At 46.0% G+C, this 17,167-nt stretch overlaps 1 protein-coding gene across 1 annotated transcript; it reads left to right on the forward strand.

Annotated features, from left to right (window-relative positions):
• Window positions 1-357: 357 nt before the first annotated feature.
• Window positions 358-8,772, forward strand: OSR1 (odd-skipped related transcription factor 1). Its single transcript, XM_056488487.1, has 3 exons — window positions 358-462; window positions 6,329-7,021; window positions 7,545-8,772. Exons 2-3 carry the CDS (start codon window positions 6,375-6,377, stop codon window positions 7,678-7,680), a joined length of 783 nt encoding a protein of 260 aa, XP_056344462.1. The 5' UTR covers window positions 358-462; window positions 6,329-6,374; the 3' UTR covers window positions 7,681-8,772.
• The last annotated feature ends 8,395 nt before the right edge of the window (window positions 8,773-17,167 follow it).

Here is a 17,167-nt window from a genome sequence, read left to right on the forward strand (position 1 = left end):
AACTTTCTCCCTGCGTGCGCATGCCCGGAGTGCGGTGGGAGGTTGAGGGGGGAGCTGGGAGGGGGGGTTGAAATAAGGAGGAGGCAGGAGGGAAGGGATCGGTTCAGTCTGAGCGCGGCTGCTCCCGGGCGCGTTCGCACTCCAGCGCACGCAGCCGGCTCCGGGAGCGGGAGCACCGCCGGCCGCGCCGGCCGGAGCACCTGGACACCTGGCCCCGCTCGGATCTGCCTGTACCCGCTGGAGGAGCAGTGGGGTGGGTGGGGTGAGCTGTGCCCCCCAAGGCCAGCACAGACACTGACCTAGCCCAGCCTCCTTTTTTTTTATTTTTTTTTTTTTTTTTTTTTTTTAATTTTTTTTTTTCCTTTTTTTTCCCTATTTTTTTCCATTATTTTGTTTTACCAGCTCCAATTTAGCCCAGGATCTTTTAACTGCTGCCAGCGGTGGAGCACAGATCGGGATTAGGTAAATAAAAAGAACAACTCATTCTGTTTGGTTTTTGTTTTGCCAAGCCTCGGGGGTTGGGGATATCGATTCAAACACTTCCTTTACCTCCTTTCTTTCTTTGACCCATCCCCTCCCACGATCCGCTGGATGGTGCAGAAGCGTGGAAATTGTGGTTCACGTGAGGAGGACTGCTCTCTTTGGGGCGGGCGGAGGGCTGGGGTAAGCCTTCACATGGGTCTCGGATATTTTGATGCTATTTAAAGATTTGTCCTCCCCTTTCAATGTTGTCTCTCCCCCCTTGCGGAGAAGCAGTGTTTCTAACCCGAGCTAAAAATGACACATACGAGCAAAACAGAAGCCTGCATGTCCTTCACGGCCTTGAACTTCCAGCTTTTCTCCTGTCTATTATTGGCTTTTCTCTCATCTTCTTTCCCTTCTGTCTTTATTTCTGCGACTTTTCCTCTTTCTTATTTTTCCTTTTCTTGCAACTCCCGGGTTTCAGGATCCGAAAATTCTTCTCTCTTTCTTCCCAAGGCCATAACAGAAATGAGCCTGATGTTTATATTTGTCTGAGTGGATCGAAACAAGTTCAGCGCAGGAGAGACTAAACTTCTCTCGAGGCCGAGCCTATAAAGTGTCAGTGCAAAGCTGAGGATTAGGATATGGTTGTTGTAGTTGGCTTTTGGGAGGGAAACTATAAAAATAGAGCATTTTGGAGATTATCGCAGCGCTGCAGGAATTGTTCGATAAATGGCGAGCCAGGCAGGAGGGTCCCGGACAGGTGCACAGTAGATCCAGCTCAGAAAGTCCGGATTCAGATGAGAAAAAGGCCCGACTCCAAGGCAGCGCTGGGCCCGGGCCCCGGGGCTGCAGCTCCACGGCGGAGCCGGGCCGGGGATGCGCGCCCGCAGAGCCGTGCCCTGTCTGCCCGGGGCTGCCACCGCAGAGCCGTGCCCTGTCTGCCCCGGGGCTGCCACCGCAGAGCCGTGCCCTGTCTGCCCGGGGCTGCCGCCCCTAAGCCGTGCCCTGTCTGCCCGGGGCTGCCACCGCAGAGCCGTGCCCTGTCTGCCCGGGGCTGCCACCGCAGAGCCGTGCCCTGGCTGCCCCGGGGCTGCCACCGCAGAGCCGTGCCCTGGCTGTCCCGGGGCTGCCACCGCAGAGCCGTGCCCTGGCTGCCCCGGGGCTGCCGCCCCTAAGCCGTGCCCTGTCTGCCCCGGGGCTGCCACCGCAGAGCCGTGCCCTGTCTGCCCGGGGCTGCCACAGCAGAGCCGTGCCCTGTCTGCCCGGGGCTGCCACCGCAGAGCCGTGCCCTGGCTGCCCCGGGGCTGCCACCGCAGAGCCGTGCCCTGGCTGCCCGGGGCTGCCACCGCAGAGCCGTGCCCTGTCTGCCCGGGGCTGCCACCGCAGAGCCGTGTCCTGGCTGCCCGGGGCTGCCACCCCAAAGCTGTGCCCTGGCTGTCCCTGTGCGCGCTGTGACCATGGCAAGCGAGGGGTACAGGGGTAAGAAATCCTCCCTCCTGCCGGGAGAGAGGGAGGACGATTTACTCCTGTGCAGGGGAGGCACCGGGCATTTCTCTAGGGAGAAAGCGAGGGTGAATCTTGTGCTGGGCACCTTTCAGCACCCCAGGGGGCATTGCAAAAGCATGCACGAATACCCCCAAATCTATCTAAAAACTTCTGAGGGAAGAAGGTGGAGGCTTGGCCCCTGCGGCCGTCCCGCTCACCCACCCACGCCCGCCGTGGGCCGCGCTGCCGCCCGTGGCCTCGCAGCCGCTGTCCCTCCAGGGACCGAGCGCCGGGATCTTTGCTGTTTTGGATTAATGCTGCCCCGGGCAGTGCAGCCATCGCTGGTGCACCCGGCCCACGGTTATTATTTGTTATTATTATTTGAGAAACTAAAGCCCGTCTCGTTCAGCCGCGCTCGCGGTGGTGGTCTGGGGAGACTTGTCAACACCGATTTCGTGATAAAATGTGAATGATGATTTTATAAGGATTGAGCGGAGATATCCAAGGCACACGCTGACTGAGTCCTTCCAGTCCTCATTAATGTTAGCAATTAACTCTTTCACGCTCAATTAGCCCCAAATAAACCTGCTTTAATAGATTCTGCACACTTCATTAATACTTTGAATAAATCTGTGCTGAACAATGTATTTTACTCCTAAAGAACACCACGCTCTAATAATGCAGAGCGAAAGGGCATTTTTATTCTTTTTCCACTCAGTTTCCCAAACACAGATAACTTGTAAGCTCCATTTCCTAGCTTTAACTTTAGGAAGGGAAATTTTCTTCCTCTCAAAGGAGACAAAATAAATAGCCGACCTGGTGGCAAAATGTTGCACACCGATGCGTGCATCTGAAAGGACGCGGCTACCAGACTTGAAAAAATTCAGGCAAAACTGGGGAATTTTTTTTTTTTTTTTTTTTTTTTAACAGACCTGATTGCTGTAGTTTGAGGTTCTCGCAAGAATGCATCATTTTATGCCCGCTACTTTATCATGTTTGTAAAAATAAGCAACCTTCGCAGGGTAATTTACCTCCTCCATTCTTCCATGTGGAACTAATTAGCAAACCTCATTATTTATGACTCAGGTATTTAATGTAACAAATATCCCTTTCAAAGGATACATCGGAAATTGATAATTCAATGTAGAAAGGAAAAATACTGACTAGCCACAAGACTTAAAAACTTAAAAACTTAACTTAAAAATCCATCTAATTTCGCTTCTTGCTATGCAACCAACAGAAAACCTGTAGATTTTTTTTTTCCTGGCATATAGAGTAGGTAGAATTTAATCTGGGAGGTTAAGATTGAAATGGTCTTAAAACAGTGGCAACTGGACAACAGCATTACCGTATCTTCACTCAGGGCAAAGGGTAAGAAAGCTGGAGACAGATGCAGACTTTCAAGTTTATGATCCTATTTTGCAGGGTAAATTTATCTTGGCATGAGTGGGTTTTGTTTCAGTCAGAACACAAGTGGTTTGTTCTTAATTACTCACCGAGCTACTTTGTGTTAAAAAAGAGAACCCCGCACAGTTTTATTGCAATAGGGGAATTCAAGCAGAGAACTCGCGGGGTCTTCTTCTGTTAAAAAAAAAAAAAAAAAAAAAAAAAAAAAGACTCGATAACGATCTGTTTACATGAAGCAGAATTAAAGGTGGAGGTGACACCGAAATCAAAGAAACGTTGATCTCTGCGGGCAAGTTGGAGACCAGAGAGTTACAACACTGTGAAACACATTTGCTTTGATGTCCCGAAGTGAGGGGACTTCTTTATGAAACAGCCTGCTCTTCATCCATATTTTTGAATATCCCGACCATACAGAGCAAAAGTGCAGCTTACATTTCTGGAATGGTGCCAAGAAACTTGCAGTAACATGAACACTCTGCTCCCACCTCCTCTTTTCTTCTTATTTTCTCTCTCTACTTTTTTCTAGTTGTCTTTGGCTTTTTCATCTTTTTTATTTTATTTTATTTTTTTTTTTAATTCAACAGAGCTGCTCTACCATAAGCCAAAAAAACTGCGGGTGCAATGGATGCTATTATGATCTGACTATTTCTCCTTAGTTTGTGCCTTGTTCTTTATCGGGAAAATTGAAAGAGAATTCTAAAAATGTTTTCAAATGAGAATGTAATCATATTGACATAGTAGATTTCTGCTTATGTATTCCATATTAAGTGTTTTCTAAGGATACAAAGAAAGAAAGAAAGAGGGATGAACTTCATTTGCAATAGTTGCTTCATGTTTGAGAGATCTAGAGCTACCTAGACAGGAAAACAGACACGGAGCCATCGTGACAGACAGAAACATTTTCAGGTATCCGGACCAGAGGACAAGTGTTTTCTGAGCACTTTGTCCTCGGGGTCACCAGCTGAGGCATTTGTGCCGTGATGTGGACATGCTTAGTGTATAGGCAGCACTAACTAAATAAAAGTATATCCCCAGTAGAGCAACAGAACAGTCTGGCTGGTTCAACATCCCTAAATAGTTTAGCAAAAATACCAAAATGAAACAAAACAAAAACCAAGACCAATAAAAATTAAAAAAAAAAAAAAAAACAAACCCAAAAAACAGACAAAACCAAACAAAAAAAATAAAGAGGGAAAAAAGAGGAAAGGTACTAGAACAGAGAATATAATGTGTGCATTTTTCAATTGGTCACTATCAGAAATGTATCCAATTGAAAAACAAGAAATGTCATAATCTCTTATTCTGGGTCATTGCAGTGGAATTCCTCTAAGGTCTGTGTCCCTCTTCCTGCTGCTGATTTATGTAAAGCAGAGTGAAAGGTGGGCCTGGAGTACAGAGCTGCTCAGAGTAAGCTTCTCCCTCTCACACCCTCCCAGCCGCAGCTCCTCTTTCCAGGCAACAGCACACATATAAATCAGATTTGTTTCCCTGGTCTTTAGACCTCTTCCACCACCAGTTCCACACCCCCAGACTTCTAGCTCAGAGGGACAATTACTGCTCTGCTGTACTTTGCTGGCTTCATTTCTCCAAAAGGGCTTTACTCTACACATGAGGGTGAATTCTAATCCGAATACTGCTGGAGTCCCCCGTGGGGATCTCGTGGGGGAATCAGCCCTGACTCAGCTGGAACCCTGTCAGGATCTTAAAAAAACCTCTGTGGCTCCTGTGGGCACCCTGCAGCAAACCTGTGGGGATTCTGGCAGAAAATAGCCCCACTGAAGGCAAATCCCAAAGCTCACTGAGGTTAGCTAATAAGCTAAGAGAGTATAAACTGGGAGCTGTGGAGTAAAGAGGAGGCTCTCTGGGCTGCAGGGATGTGTTGCTTCCAAAAGCCATGGGTGCTCTCTCACACCCACAAAGGGAGGAAGCTATGTCCCCACCAACAACCCTCGGGAAGCATCTCCTGTCAAATGGTTGACAGCAGATGGGGCTGAATTTTCAGAAGGGGCCAGATGTGCCCCAATGGTGCTGCCTTGTAGCATTCTCCCCTCCATCTTGTAGGGTGGGATGGGTAGGGATCTGGCCCACAAGAGAGGCTAGGGGCTTGGCAGGATCCTGAAACACAGACCAAAGTGGTGGCACCCAGCCCAGGGAAAGGCAGAGGCCCTGCAGCTGCTGGTCTGGGTGCCCCGTGGGAAGGGTCTCCCCAGTCCTTGTATTTTAGCCTTTTGAAGGGCTCTAAATAAGCAATTGCTTAGATTAGGATGTGGGCTTGAAGCCAGGCACTTCTCCCTGGGAAGAGCAAATGGCACTTCAGATTTGTCACCCAAATTCAGCATTTTTTTTTTTCTTTCTGTAGTACACAAGAGGGAGGGCTTTGGCTGGTATTTTCCCCATAATGTTTCATTTTTTCACCAAAATTAATTTTTTTTTTTGAAAGAGGGAGAGCATGCAGTTCTGAGCATCCAAGTGCCTCCATCATCTCAGAGACTTGGCTAAGGCCAGAGCACAGGGAGCTGAGCAACCCAGGGGGAGCAAGTTCTGCACTTTCCCCTGTGTTACCTAAAGAGTCAGGGCTAAATGCAATTTCTGCAGATGGATGTAGTGGGCAGTATCTCACTATTTTCTAAAGGCTGAGGTAACCCAGGATGGGATTTTAAATTACTGGGAGATGATTGAGCTTTTTGGGCCAAAATGGCATCTCAGCTGCCCCCATGTACAGGATTGCTGGAAATCTGCAGAGCAGGGGATATGGCTTGGAAGTGAATGATTGTGGATAAAGTACAACATTCATGTACAAGACAGAGATGGGGAGGGGGAAATCTGGGGACCCACTCACAGTAAAAAGTGATTCCAAGTCAACCTCCTCCTGTAGCTTTGGAGAGGGATATTGATGAGGGGTGAGGTAAGGTGCTTTTATTTTCATATAAATCTACCTCTCCCTCTTCTCCCCTCCATCTTTATTTTCCAGGTATTTTCCTCCCCTGTTCCCAAGATCCTCCAGCTGAGCGGCCACCATGGGAAGTAAAACCCTGCCGGCCCCAGTGCCTATCCATCCTTCCCTGCAGCTGACCAACTACTCCTTCCTGCAAGCGTTCAACGGGCTGCCCGCCGTGCCCTCCGAGCACCTCTCCAACCTCTATGGCTTCAGTGCCCTGCACGCCGTGCACCTGCACCAGTGGACTCTGGGCTACCCGGCCATGCACCTGCCCCGCTCCTCCTTCTCCAAGGTGCCCGGCGTCTCCAGCCTGGTGGACGCGCGCTTCCAGCTGCCCACCTTCCCGCTCTTCCCGCACGTCATCCAGCCCAAGCAAGAGGCTGCCAGCATGACCCTCAAAGCCAAGCCCCGCTTTGACTTTGCCAACTTAGCAGTGGCTGCCACGCAAGAGGACCACTCTAAACTGGGACAGGCAGACAGCCAGGGCTCACCTGCGGGGCTGGGGTCTTTGCTCGAGGTGACTAAACTCTCTCCGGAAAAGAAACCCACGCGGGGAAGGTTACCGTCCAAAACCAAGAAGGAGTTTGTGTGTAAATTCTGTGGCAGGCACTTCACCAAGTCCTACAACCTTTTGATTCATGAAAGAACCCACACCGATGAACGGCCCTACACATGTGATATTTGTCACAAGGCTTTCAGAAGACAGGATCACCTGAGGGATCACAGGTAAATATTTTTCTTTTCTTGTTCTTTTTCTCTTGTGTATTTGTACTCTCTCAGTTACCCATCTACACTCAAGATTTTTATAAGAAAAGTTAGGTACCCATCCAACCATGAGTATTCCCTAGTTTTCCCTCTGCCCACTGTTGGTGGAAGAGCCCAGGAACTCACAGTGCAAGATATACCTCACTCACTCCATAAAGACAACATCCACAATCTCTTTTTTAGCTTCCACAGATGTTTTCATCCTCCATTGGCATTGTGTGTCTTCTGCCTCTATGATTATTAAGAATTGCCATGAAGCCTGGTGACCCCAAAGTAAGAGAGAAGTTTTTATCCCTGAGAAAGGCACTCTATAACCCTCTGCTGTCCCCCTCTCTTGCTCACACACATACAGAGAATTGCTCAAGCACCACACTCCAGTCTCAGCAGTAGGTGTAAGAAGTCTCCAGAGTTTTCTCCCTCAGGTAGCTCACTGCTGAGTTTAGGCCAGTTATTTCTGACATCTCAATTGTTTTTCTCTCTCTAGATATATCCATTCTAAAGAAAAGCCTTTTAAGTGTCAAGAATGCGGGAAAGGATTTTGCCAGTCCAGAACACTAGCGGTCCACAAGACACTGCACACGCAAGTAAAGGAACTGAAACCTGCCAAACTTAAGTGTTGAATCTCCAACTTCATGAACTTTTCTTCCCCTCCAGACTTCACACCAAAACTAGAGCAGAAACAAAACTTTTGGGATGGGAGCACTGGACTTTACGTTTTGTTTTTGTTTCTACTTTAGAAAGGGCAAAATCTGCAGCCCTTCAATCCTCTGTCCAAGCAATTAACTTCCTAAGTCGTGGGTGAAAAGATTATTTTGCATTAAAAGTATACGTGAATGACACAGAGAGTGCTAGCTGACTTGTGCGGCTTTGATAAACTTTATGCCAAAAGGTGGTGCTCACGTGTTGGACAGGAATCTCTTTAAAACCAAACAAAAACCCACAAGACACCCCCAACCAACCCCCCCACCCAAAAAAGTCCCTAAAAAACAAACCAAAATCGTAGCTTCCAAAAGTATTACTTAAGAAAATCCAAACTCTTATTTTATACTTTTTTTTTTTGACTGTATAAAGCTTCTTATTTTTACACTTCAGGAAATACAAAGAATTCCAGAGGACGATTAAGAACTGAAACGGTGGTTTTTCATCACAGCACAAGGAGAGGGGCAACTTGCAAATCTCATTTGCTAGTTTCTTTTCAGAAAAGGAGAAGAAAATTAATGTTTGGAAATGACCTAAGTCTCTCAAGTGGGGAGTTCTATAATGCATTAGAAAATGCATCCAGATCTCAGACCCACGGGTTCCTGGTGTTGGGACAGATCAGTGTTCATGAGACATGGAGACCTTTTTTATTACCTTGTGGTCTAATGTGCTGTGAGGAAGTTTGTAACTTCTGGACTTATTTAAAAGCCCAGAGGAAAGAAAGATGGCAATACGTCAAACTGACGGTATGCACAACGTGGTTTTAGTGGTACTTAAAGTCTTCGTGTGTCCTGGTGTGAGAGAACAAATCTCAACTTGAGAGCGTATTTTTCTAAATGCTGGCTTTCTGAACAGTGTATTCAAATTAAGAGACATTCCAATAAGTTCTGTTTATTAAAAAAAAAATGTTGTATGGCTGTTTGGCACTTTATGCTGATTATTGGTAATTGACATTTATCACTGGATTGTGTGTGGTTTTTAAGTATTAAAATAAATTGTTATTTTACAGGCAAGTCTGCATGGACTACATATGTGTTCATTTGGTTTCTGATCTCTTCCCTGGTAAACTCTCTTGGTCAATATTCAGAACCTTTTTTTTTTTTTTTTTTTTAGTTTTTGTTTACTCAGTGGTTGTGTCTACTGGTCTTGGAAAGTCTGGATCTTTTTTCTATGCATTAGCTTTCCCCCTTCTAATTTTCATTTTCCTCTTCTGTTCTTTTTTTTTTTTTTTTTTTGGTAAGGCTGACAAAAGTAAACATCTGCGGAGAGTCAAATAATTTTGCTGCTAGTGAGGAAAAAAACAATCGTCTTGGGTAACTAAATCGTGGGTATTAGCTGATAAGATTAGGTGTCAGAAGTGTTATAAAACAAATCAGATGAGTAATGGGTGAACTGTTGCTGCTCTCGGTGCCTGGAGGCGCTGCGGGGGGAGACGCCTTCGCACCCCCATTCCTGCGTTTGTCAGGAGCGGGCATTTTTCGGTCACATCTTGGGCCGGTTCCGCGCTGATCGGGGCGGCCTTTGATTCCCGGCAGCTGTCTTAGATCACAGATGTTTATTCCACTGCGAAACCACTTCGGATCGAGACGGGGGAGAGAGCTCAGTGCTGGGGCATCCGCTTGAGCCTTTGAAGCGCCTCTTGCCGCCGTCCTTTCTCGTCCTCTCGGCAAACCCTAAACCTTCCTCCTCCCGTCACAAGTCAGTGCCCCCGCGATAAGAGAAGGCTCTTTTTCTGCAAATTAGCCGTGCGGCAGAGGTCACCTCGGAGCTGCCCAGCGGCTCCTGCGCTGCCGGGGCGCGGATGCTCGGCCGGAGCGCGGTGCTCACCGACGGCAGCCGCGCGGTCCAGTGCGGCTCCTTTCCCTTTCCCCCTGCCGCTTTTCGTAATTATTTCTTTATTTGGTTAAAGAATCCTGTCAAGGACAGGAAAAAAAAAGGTGCGTTTGTAACTCATTTAATGTAAGGGGAGTGGGGAGAAACGTCTCTCTCCGTTTTATTTATTCGAGCGCACCGTAACTAACGAAGAGGCACTTGCGGGACGGGCTGCGGACCCACCTCCAACCTGGGAAGGCCCTCGGGGAGCTCGAATGCGGAGTGCTGAGTGCGCCTGCAGCCAGCTCCGGGGGCTGGGAGCATGGGCAGAGTTTGAATCCGGCTTGCTTGGGTTTTGCTTCCCACGCCGCGCGAAGACTTTTGGTTTTGGCACCTGAAAAGCAGCAAGTGAGGGGCGCAGGGTGAAGTCCGCGGTAACCTGCAGGCAGCTGGGGCTGGCCCCGGGCGGGAGGAGGGCGGGACGGGCGCGGAGCCCTGCGCACCGCTCCGCCGGCGCTTCATGCGCGGAGCGCGCCCGGCTGGAGCGAGGAGCACCCATTCCTCCATCCACCCCTCCATCCATCCCTCCATCCATCCCTCCATCCATCCCTCCATCCATCCCTCCATCCATCCCTTCGCGGCGCCGGCCCCGCGCGGCTGAGCCGGGCCGGGATGCTTGCTCGGCAGTTTTCTCGGAGGAAATTTGAAGGTGTCGCCTCCCCCGCTTTTCCTCGATCCTCCGTGGGGATTTGGAGGGATTGCCTTGCCCAAACCCCGCAGGAGCGGCCGCCTTTCCCCGGCGTGGGTCGCCGCCCCGGAGCGCTCCAAGGGACGCGGCATCCTCGACTCGCCGAGGGCGGACCTGCAGCCCCGAGCGCTGACACGGCGTTAAGGGGCAGCCTGAAGGCTGGGTGGTGTATCCTCCTTCGTGCCCTTCTAAACGGAGAATCAGAGAGAAAATCCCCGATGGACTTTCCCGTCCCTCTTATGCCGCCCCTGGCACCAAGTAAGGGAACAAGGATGCACCCGGGATCCTGTCGCAGAGCGAGAAAGTAAAGGGCACTGTCGCCTGGAACCAGGTTTTCAGGGGTCGTAACTACGAGGCAGGAATCCGAGTCTGGTCCGTAGGGAGGGAGGAAGGGGCTCAGGTCTCTCCACAGACGCCTTCCCACAGTCGCTCCACCGTCTCCTTTACACTGGGAAACTGAAACACCCGTGGCGAGGTAAGAAACCGCGTCAGTAACTGGTTCCTGGGAACCATTAGAGCTGCGGGGTCGCAAAGGTGGAGAAACCACTCCTCCCAGCTGGGCACGAGAAGCGTTTCATTTGAAAAGCTTAAGCTTGGACTGCCAAGAATTTCTTGGAACTTAAATTTTTATGTGCAATTAAAAAGAAAAGAAAAGAAAAAAACAACAAAAAACAACAAAAAACCCCTCCAGAACTGACATAATTAGAAATACAGATGTAATAAAACTACATGGGCATGCCGATCACAGGATGCACATACAACCTCTTAATGTCACTTTTACCACCCTCAAATGTGTGTGTATTTCCTCGTCCCAGAAGGCCACTTTTGCCCTGGTGCTAACAAAGGCTATCTATCTGGTCATGCTCCCAGCCGTAGGGGGAACAGTTTGCCTTTTCCCTCCAGTGTTTTGAAATTTGCTAGGCAGTATCAGTTCAGCAATTCCAAGGAAAGCAAAGTAGAGATGAAATTATGACAGTCAGAAGAGATAAATTGTACTAAACCCCAAAATAAATGAAAGGAATTAGATGGGAAATGTGCCTTTTGAATTAGGAACACAATTTAAATGATTAATTGCCTTCCCTCTCGTTCTTTTTCTTTTCTATCTTTGTATGCGTTTTAATCTGACATTCACACACTGAATAAAACTTACTTAGGCCCCTGTCTGCCAATCGAGAGCTGATTCTGTTTTCACAGTTGCTTTAAATTTTGCATTTTCATCATAAAAACATCGCTGAATGGGAGTTTGCAAGAATGAAAACCGGGCACCTGACTCTAGTTGACTCTTCCTGCAAGATTTATAAGGGAAACACAGAGGTTTTTTTCCTTTTAATTATTTTTTTAACCATTTCCAGTTACAGAAGGAAAACATAAAGATGTATTGGCACATCTCTAGCTCTCTTTCCCCCCCTTTGCATTCCAGTCATTCTTTTTCTGCCCATAAACTGTTAGTACTCTGCAAGAGCCTGATTCTGCACAGCCTACTAAGCCTGTTTTTTTGTTGGATGCATGAAAAAATCCTGTCAGATGGGGTCTTCAGTGTGCATTCATGGAACAGAGCAAAAGTCTCTCTCAGAATGTGCACTGGAACAGCAAATAGTTACTTTTCAGCTGTGGATTGCATGTGTCTCTGAAAATGGGACCACAAATCATTGGGTTTTTAAAGGTTCCGCATGAGTTGTATATTAATCCCAGTTTCCCTAGGGATGGATTAATCCCAGCTTCCCAGTTTTGTGGCTAGAGAAAATGTGGATGGGGTTGGGGGCAGGGGAGAAGGGAGATGGGGAAAGGAGAGAGAAATTAAAAAGATGTATCACAGGAATACATGGCCTAAGTGGCAAGGAGCCATAAGTAGTTTCAATACTTTTTCTACCTCTGTCACCACATGTAAACTGAAGCAAATCACTTGGGCTTCCTGTTTTGGTTTCTTCATTGGTAAACTGGGGGGTAATGTTGCTGATTTTGCTCCCAGGAGATTTGGCACACTTATGTAGAAACTCCTGCTCAACCCTCAGAAGTGAAAGGAGAAACTCAACTCGTACGAGGGCAACCGAAAGCAGCGGCTGATCTGGGTGATCTAATGGAGTGTGCACGACAAATTTATATTCACGTGTAACTCTTTTCCAGCCCTGGCAGTTTTGTTGAGAGATGGAGTCCTAGAGCCCAGTGTGCTTTTCTCCTCTACATTCCTATCCAGTGACTACACAGGAGGAATGGCATGGGCCAAGTTCATCCCTGGTGGGACTCCAATGACATCAGTCATCTTTATAGGAGTTTTTTGAATGAAGTCAATTGGGTTTTACAAGGACCAAGTTTGACCACATGCATATTTAACTGCTCAGAGAGCTGCAGGAGTGAAGGAATCTTCCCTTCCCTTGGGAAGAATCACTCCTCAGTCTGGGAGACACAAGCAAAGCCACTGACTTGTTTTGCACAGTCAAGCTTACCTTATTTAAACTCAAGGAGCAGCTGAAGTGCACTCAGCATCCAGCAGAACTTCAAAGAAACAGCAGCCTAGCTGCTCTAAAATATTCCCAGCTTTTGGTGGAGCTCTGCATTTGTCCCCAGGCTTGGTGCAGGTCCTGCTGATCCCCAGCAGAATTGTTTCCAAGGCAGAGGGCAGTGCCCTGCAGGAGCACCAGCAGAAGGCCTGTGATTGAAGCAGTGGTTTCAGCATGAGGCTGTGTTTGGGCTTTTCCCTCTGCTCTTAATCAGACCTGGCTCTTCCAGGGTCCCTGTCATGCTCAAACTTCTTTGCCACTTCCAGTTCACATCTCCCTCTATGCTGCTGTCTGGGGCTGTAATTCCACTACCACTTACACCTGATGAGAACCTGGTAGATCACTATAAAGGGCCATTCTGTCCTTTGCTTGTGAGGGAGAGGAGGGAATGTTGTTGCTGATATCCCCTACATCTTACTCCTGTGCTGTACTGGAGTCTGACATTCCAACAAACATATACAAAAGTTTATAGAAGCATTATAGTTTCTGACTCAGTAGTTATTGAAAAATAAACTAACAATCTGATCAGTGATTGCCAAAAATTTGTCTACACTAATCAGTTAAATTATTTGCAAGGTCAGTTCATTTTGTTTTCTTATTTCATCTTCTAAGGAACAAGTCAATTAGAACAACTAGAGAACTGCATTGCTAAGTGTGAGTAGAAGAACATGTGTTCTGGTCATATGAGGGACCCCAATTCTTTCCCAAGGGATGAATGTCATGCCTCTTTTCCTGCTTTATAATCTGCCTTCTGTCTTTACTAGATCTTTGAGTGATGGAAGTCACATTAAATTTTCAATATTTTTGCGTTATATGTGTACAATGATGAAATCTGAGTTTATGGGCTTGTTCATCTCTTTTACAGCAACTTGACTGAATCAAATGGAGCAATTCTAGTTTTACAGCTGAAGTTGTGAATTAGGCCTAGTAATGGTTTTGCTGCAGCCACAAAATCCATACTACTGAGACCAACTATCACTTGTCTATTTTTAATTTTCCTAAGTTTTAATTTACGACTTTGTCTTCTATCCCTATTAGTCTGTATGTCATTTAGGATAGAGAAAAAAAGAAATTTTTACTAGCTTTTCAACAGGATATATCAAATTGTACTGAAGACTTGGTACTCAGTTTTTATTTATTTTTTTTTCCCTTCTTCAATCTTTATTTCTCAGGTAATTTTTCCCCCTTAATTTGCATTTCTAATATTTCTTTCTCTAATTTTTTTTTATTCCTCTTGTCCTCCCCATTTCAATATGTGCTTCTGCCTCTTATTCAGCTCCATTTTAATTTTCCTACATACTTTATTTGCTACATCACTGCATCTGACTACTTCAATCTGGTGGTTTTTTTGCTACCTTTTGGTCATCAAGCTCAAGTTAGGGTCTTCCAGAATAAAATTCACAACAAATCTTTCCTTTTCCAAGTCTCTGAATTAATTAATCTCTTCATCCTCTTGCTTTCTTCACTTGTTTCAAACAACCACATAATTTCCAGCCTTTTTTCATCTCACCTTTTCTCTTTCTGGCCTTTTGATTTCAAACTGGAGCTGCTCAAATCACACTTTATGAGAGAATGATTAATCTATTTAACAACTTTTTTATCTTTCAAGGATTGTCCAGACACAACATGGCTTTCTTCCAAATGTATGTAAAGATATTTCAGTTTATATATGTCTTAGAAATGCATTTGAGAATTGCTTTTTATCTATCCATTTTCCAGGAGTTCAGTATTAGACTTAAAAAAAAGAAGTTTCAGGTACATTTTCAGAGAAGAGAGGACAAAACTTTCCAGTAAGGAAATATAAAAATAGGTAAGAGCAGATCTCATCTAAAGTTATATGAGGTAGGAGGGGTCTGTGTGCTAAACAGTGGGGATAGCTCTGTATTGATGAGTGTGTTCCTGACCCTGCTGTCCCTCCCCACCTGCCCCAGCCCTGGAGGCTGCTGACACTTGTCCAGAGACAGGACTGCACTGCATGTCAGAGAACAGAGCAGGATGTCAGCAATACACAGCTAAACAGGGCTGTGGGACTCTTCCTCTGCTCAGGAAAAGTCTCTTTCAGGCTCTTCCATCTCATATTGGTCAAACTCTCAGACCTCAAGAGTAACAATTCCCCATGTTTCTTCCCAAACTTACAGACTGCAGAGGCCATTTCAGAGTTTCTGGCCATCTCTGTTCTTCATGTTTTCCTCTTTCCTGGATGTCTCTGCTGCAGGCAGAGAGCACCTGCAGCCTCATGCTGGTGCCTCTTCCAGCCTGACATTCAGCTGGTCTCCCTGGGATCTGCTCAAGGGGTACTGCAGCTGGCCACACGATCATGAGGGCTTAAGGATGTAATTTTTCTTGGGAGTTGCATTTTATTATATCTGAGCATGGTGACAGGACAGCTAATTGCACACTTTTATTTTGTTTTTGAATTGTTTGATCTGAACTTTAATAAAATTCTTTGGTTTTTTTCCCCAAGATGAGTTTTTTTTTTTTACTTCAGATGGGAAATTTTGTATTATGAGTGAAACTATATTGACTATAGGCTGGCAGGTTCTTTTCCCTATCTCTTTGCACGTATGAAACTGGGTTTATGTAAGTGTTCTTGAAAGGGACATGAGAAATAACATCATCTGTGGCAGAAGGAGAAATCACAGACCATCAAGAATGTGCCACTTTCCATGACTTCCCTTTGAACTGTCAGTTAATTCTTTTGGTGCCTATTGTGTACTTATTTTTGTGTTCTTCCTTAAAATGTACTTTGCTTGGAAAATGACTTCTGTAACACTTTACAAACATCTCTGGCTTTCACCACCCCTCGAGTGCATTGCTGGATGTCTACTGAACATCCAGTGAGTTGCTGGATACTGCTGGTATGCCAAATTTAGACTGTGTGGTGAAGGCTGCCCTGAACAACTCTGAGCACAGTGTTGGCTGCTGGTCTTAGCAACCAATAAATAATTAAGAAGTTGGATATTTGATGATCTTTTAAGAAGAATGACTCACCCAGCCCTCTACTGTTGATTTCTTCATTAGCACAGACTTAGATTCAGGCCAAGAATTGGTTTTCCCTTATGCTTTTATTTGGTGACCACTTGGATATGGCTTAGGAAACAGTTAGTGTCTCTCCAGCAGTTGGGAAACATTTATTTCCAGCTGTTTATTTCCCTCAATGGATTAATAAGTCTATTTCAAAGTACTGCAAAAATGAAAACTAGATTTTCAAAATGGAGAAGGAAGAAAATTCACAGAGAGACAGTGTTTTCATAAAACTCCCCTTATCCTGCACCTCAACGTTTAAATGAATGGCTCACTTTCCTTAGCTTTCCAATGTACCTAACCAAGTATATAAACTATATGAATGGTAATAAATTTAATTCCCTCTACTGCAGAGAATAGGAGGGGAAATCAGATGGAGTTAATATTCTGGAACACAACCCTTCCACTGAACTGGTATCAGCTCAATTATCACATTATGGAAACAACACTAAGTTCCTGCAAAGATTTCACTCAGTGTAAAACAGTCAGCAAGAAGATTCAGTGCTTGGTGCCTTTTACTCAGAAGTCTGTGATCCGTGACAGCTCCTTCTCTTTTCCTCTGGCACAGAGTTTAAGTCTTAGACATAGCATAAGACTTTTTCACTTGTTTGCTGATGTCTTGTATTCCTTATCAGGTGGGGATTCTTTCTCATTCTGAGTTTGGGAGAAATATCTATTGTACAGTGTTCATGATTTTAATAAGATAGGCATTTTATCCCTGGGTGGATGGAGAATGCTGTCCTCCTCTCTTGGGATGAGGAGACCTACCAAGTTCCCTTCAGTTGCAATCTTGAAACGTAGAATGAGCATGGATAAAGCTGATCAGAAGGATAAAGCTCTCATTACTGCTGACACTCCTGTGAGAGCAATGAGATGCATCTGAAGGGACTGAATGAGAGAGCAAGCCCCTCTTCTGGGCAATTCCACAGCCAAACAATGAAGCAGAAATTATGGCTACAGGAATGTCTGGCCCTAGCATATTTCTCAGACCAATTCCTGCCACTGTGAACAATATGGAAGAAAAAGATCAAGAGAGCTTGACTAAACCTGGAGGTGTGAACAGGAATTTGTAAGTCAGAAATCCAAAGCCAAACTTCCAAAATTAATGTATAAGCACCAAACTCATGGTGTCCCAATTTTCAGAGATACAAAGTGCCAGAAAGTCCCAACCAAAGTCTTCATTGTCTGCAAGTGTTTAGCACTCCCAGCATTGATTTTGGAACTTAAATTAATGACTGTTAGTTTCAGAAGGGTGCCCAGTTTATAAATCACTCCTTGGGTTTGGACCAGTGTCTGTTGATCTCCAGATGGAGACGAGTGTGACCC

Source organism: Oenanthe melanoleuca, chromosome 3 (genome assembly GCF_029582105.1).
Source record: "Oenanthe melanoleuca isolate GR-GAL-2019-014 chromosome 3, OMel1.0, whole genome shotgun sequence".
NCBI lineage: Eukaryota > Metazoa > Chordata > Aves > Passeriformes > Muscicapidae > Oenanthe > Oenanthe melanoleuca.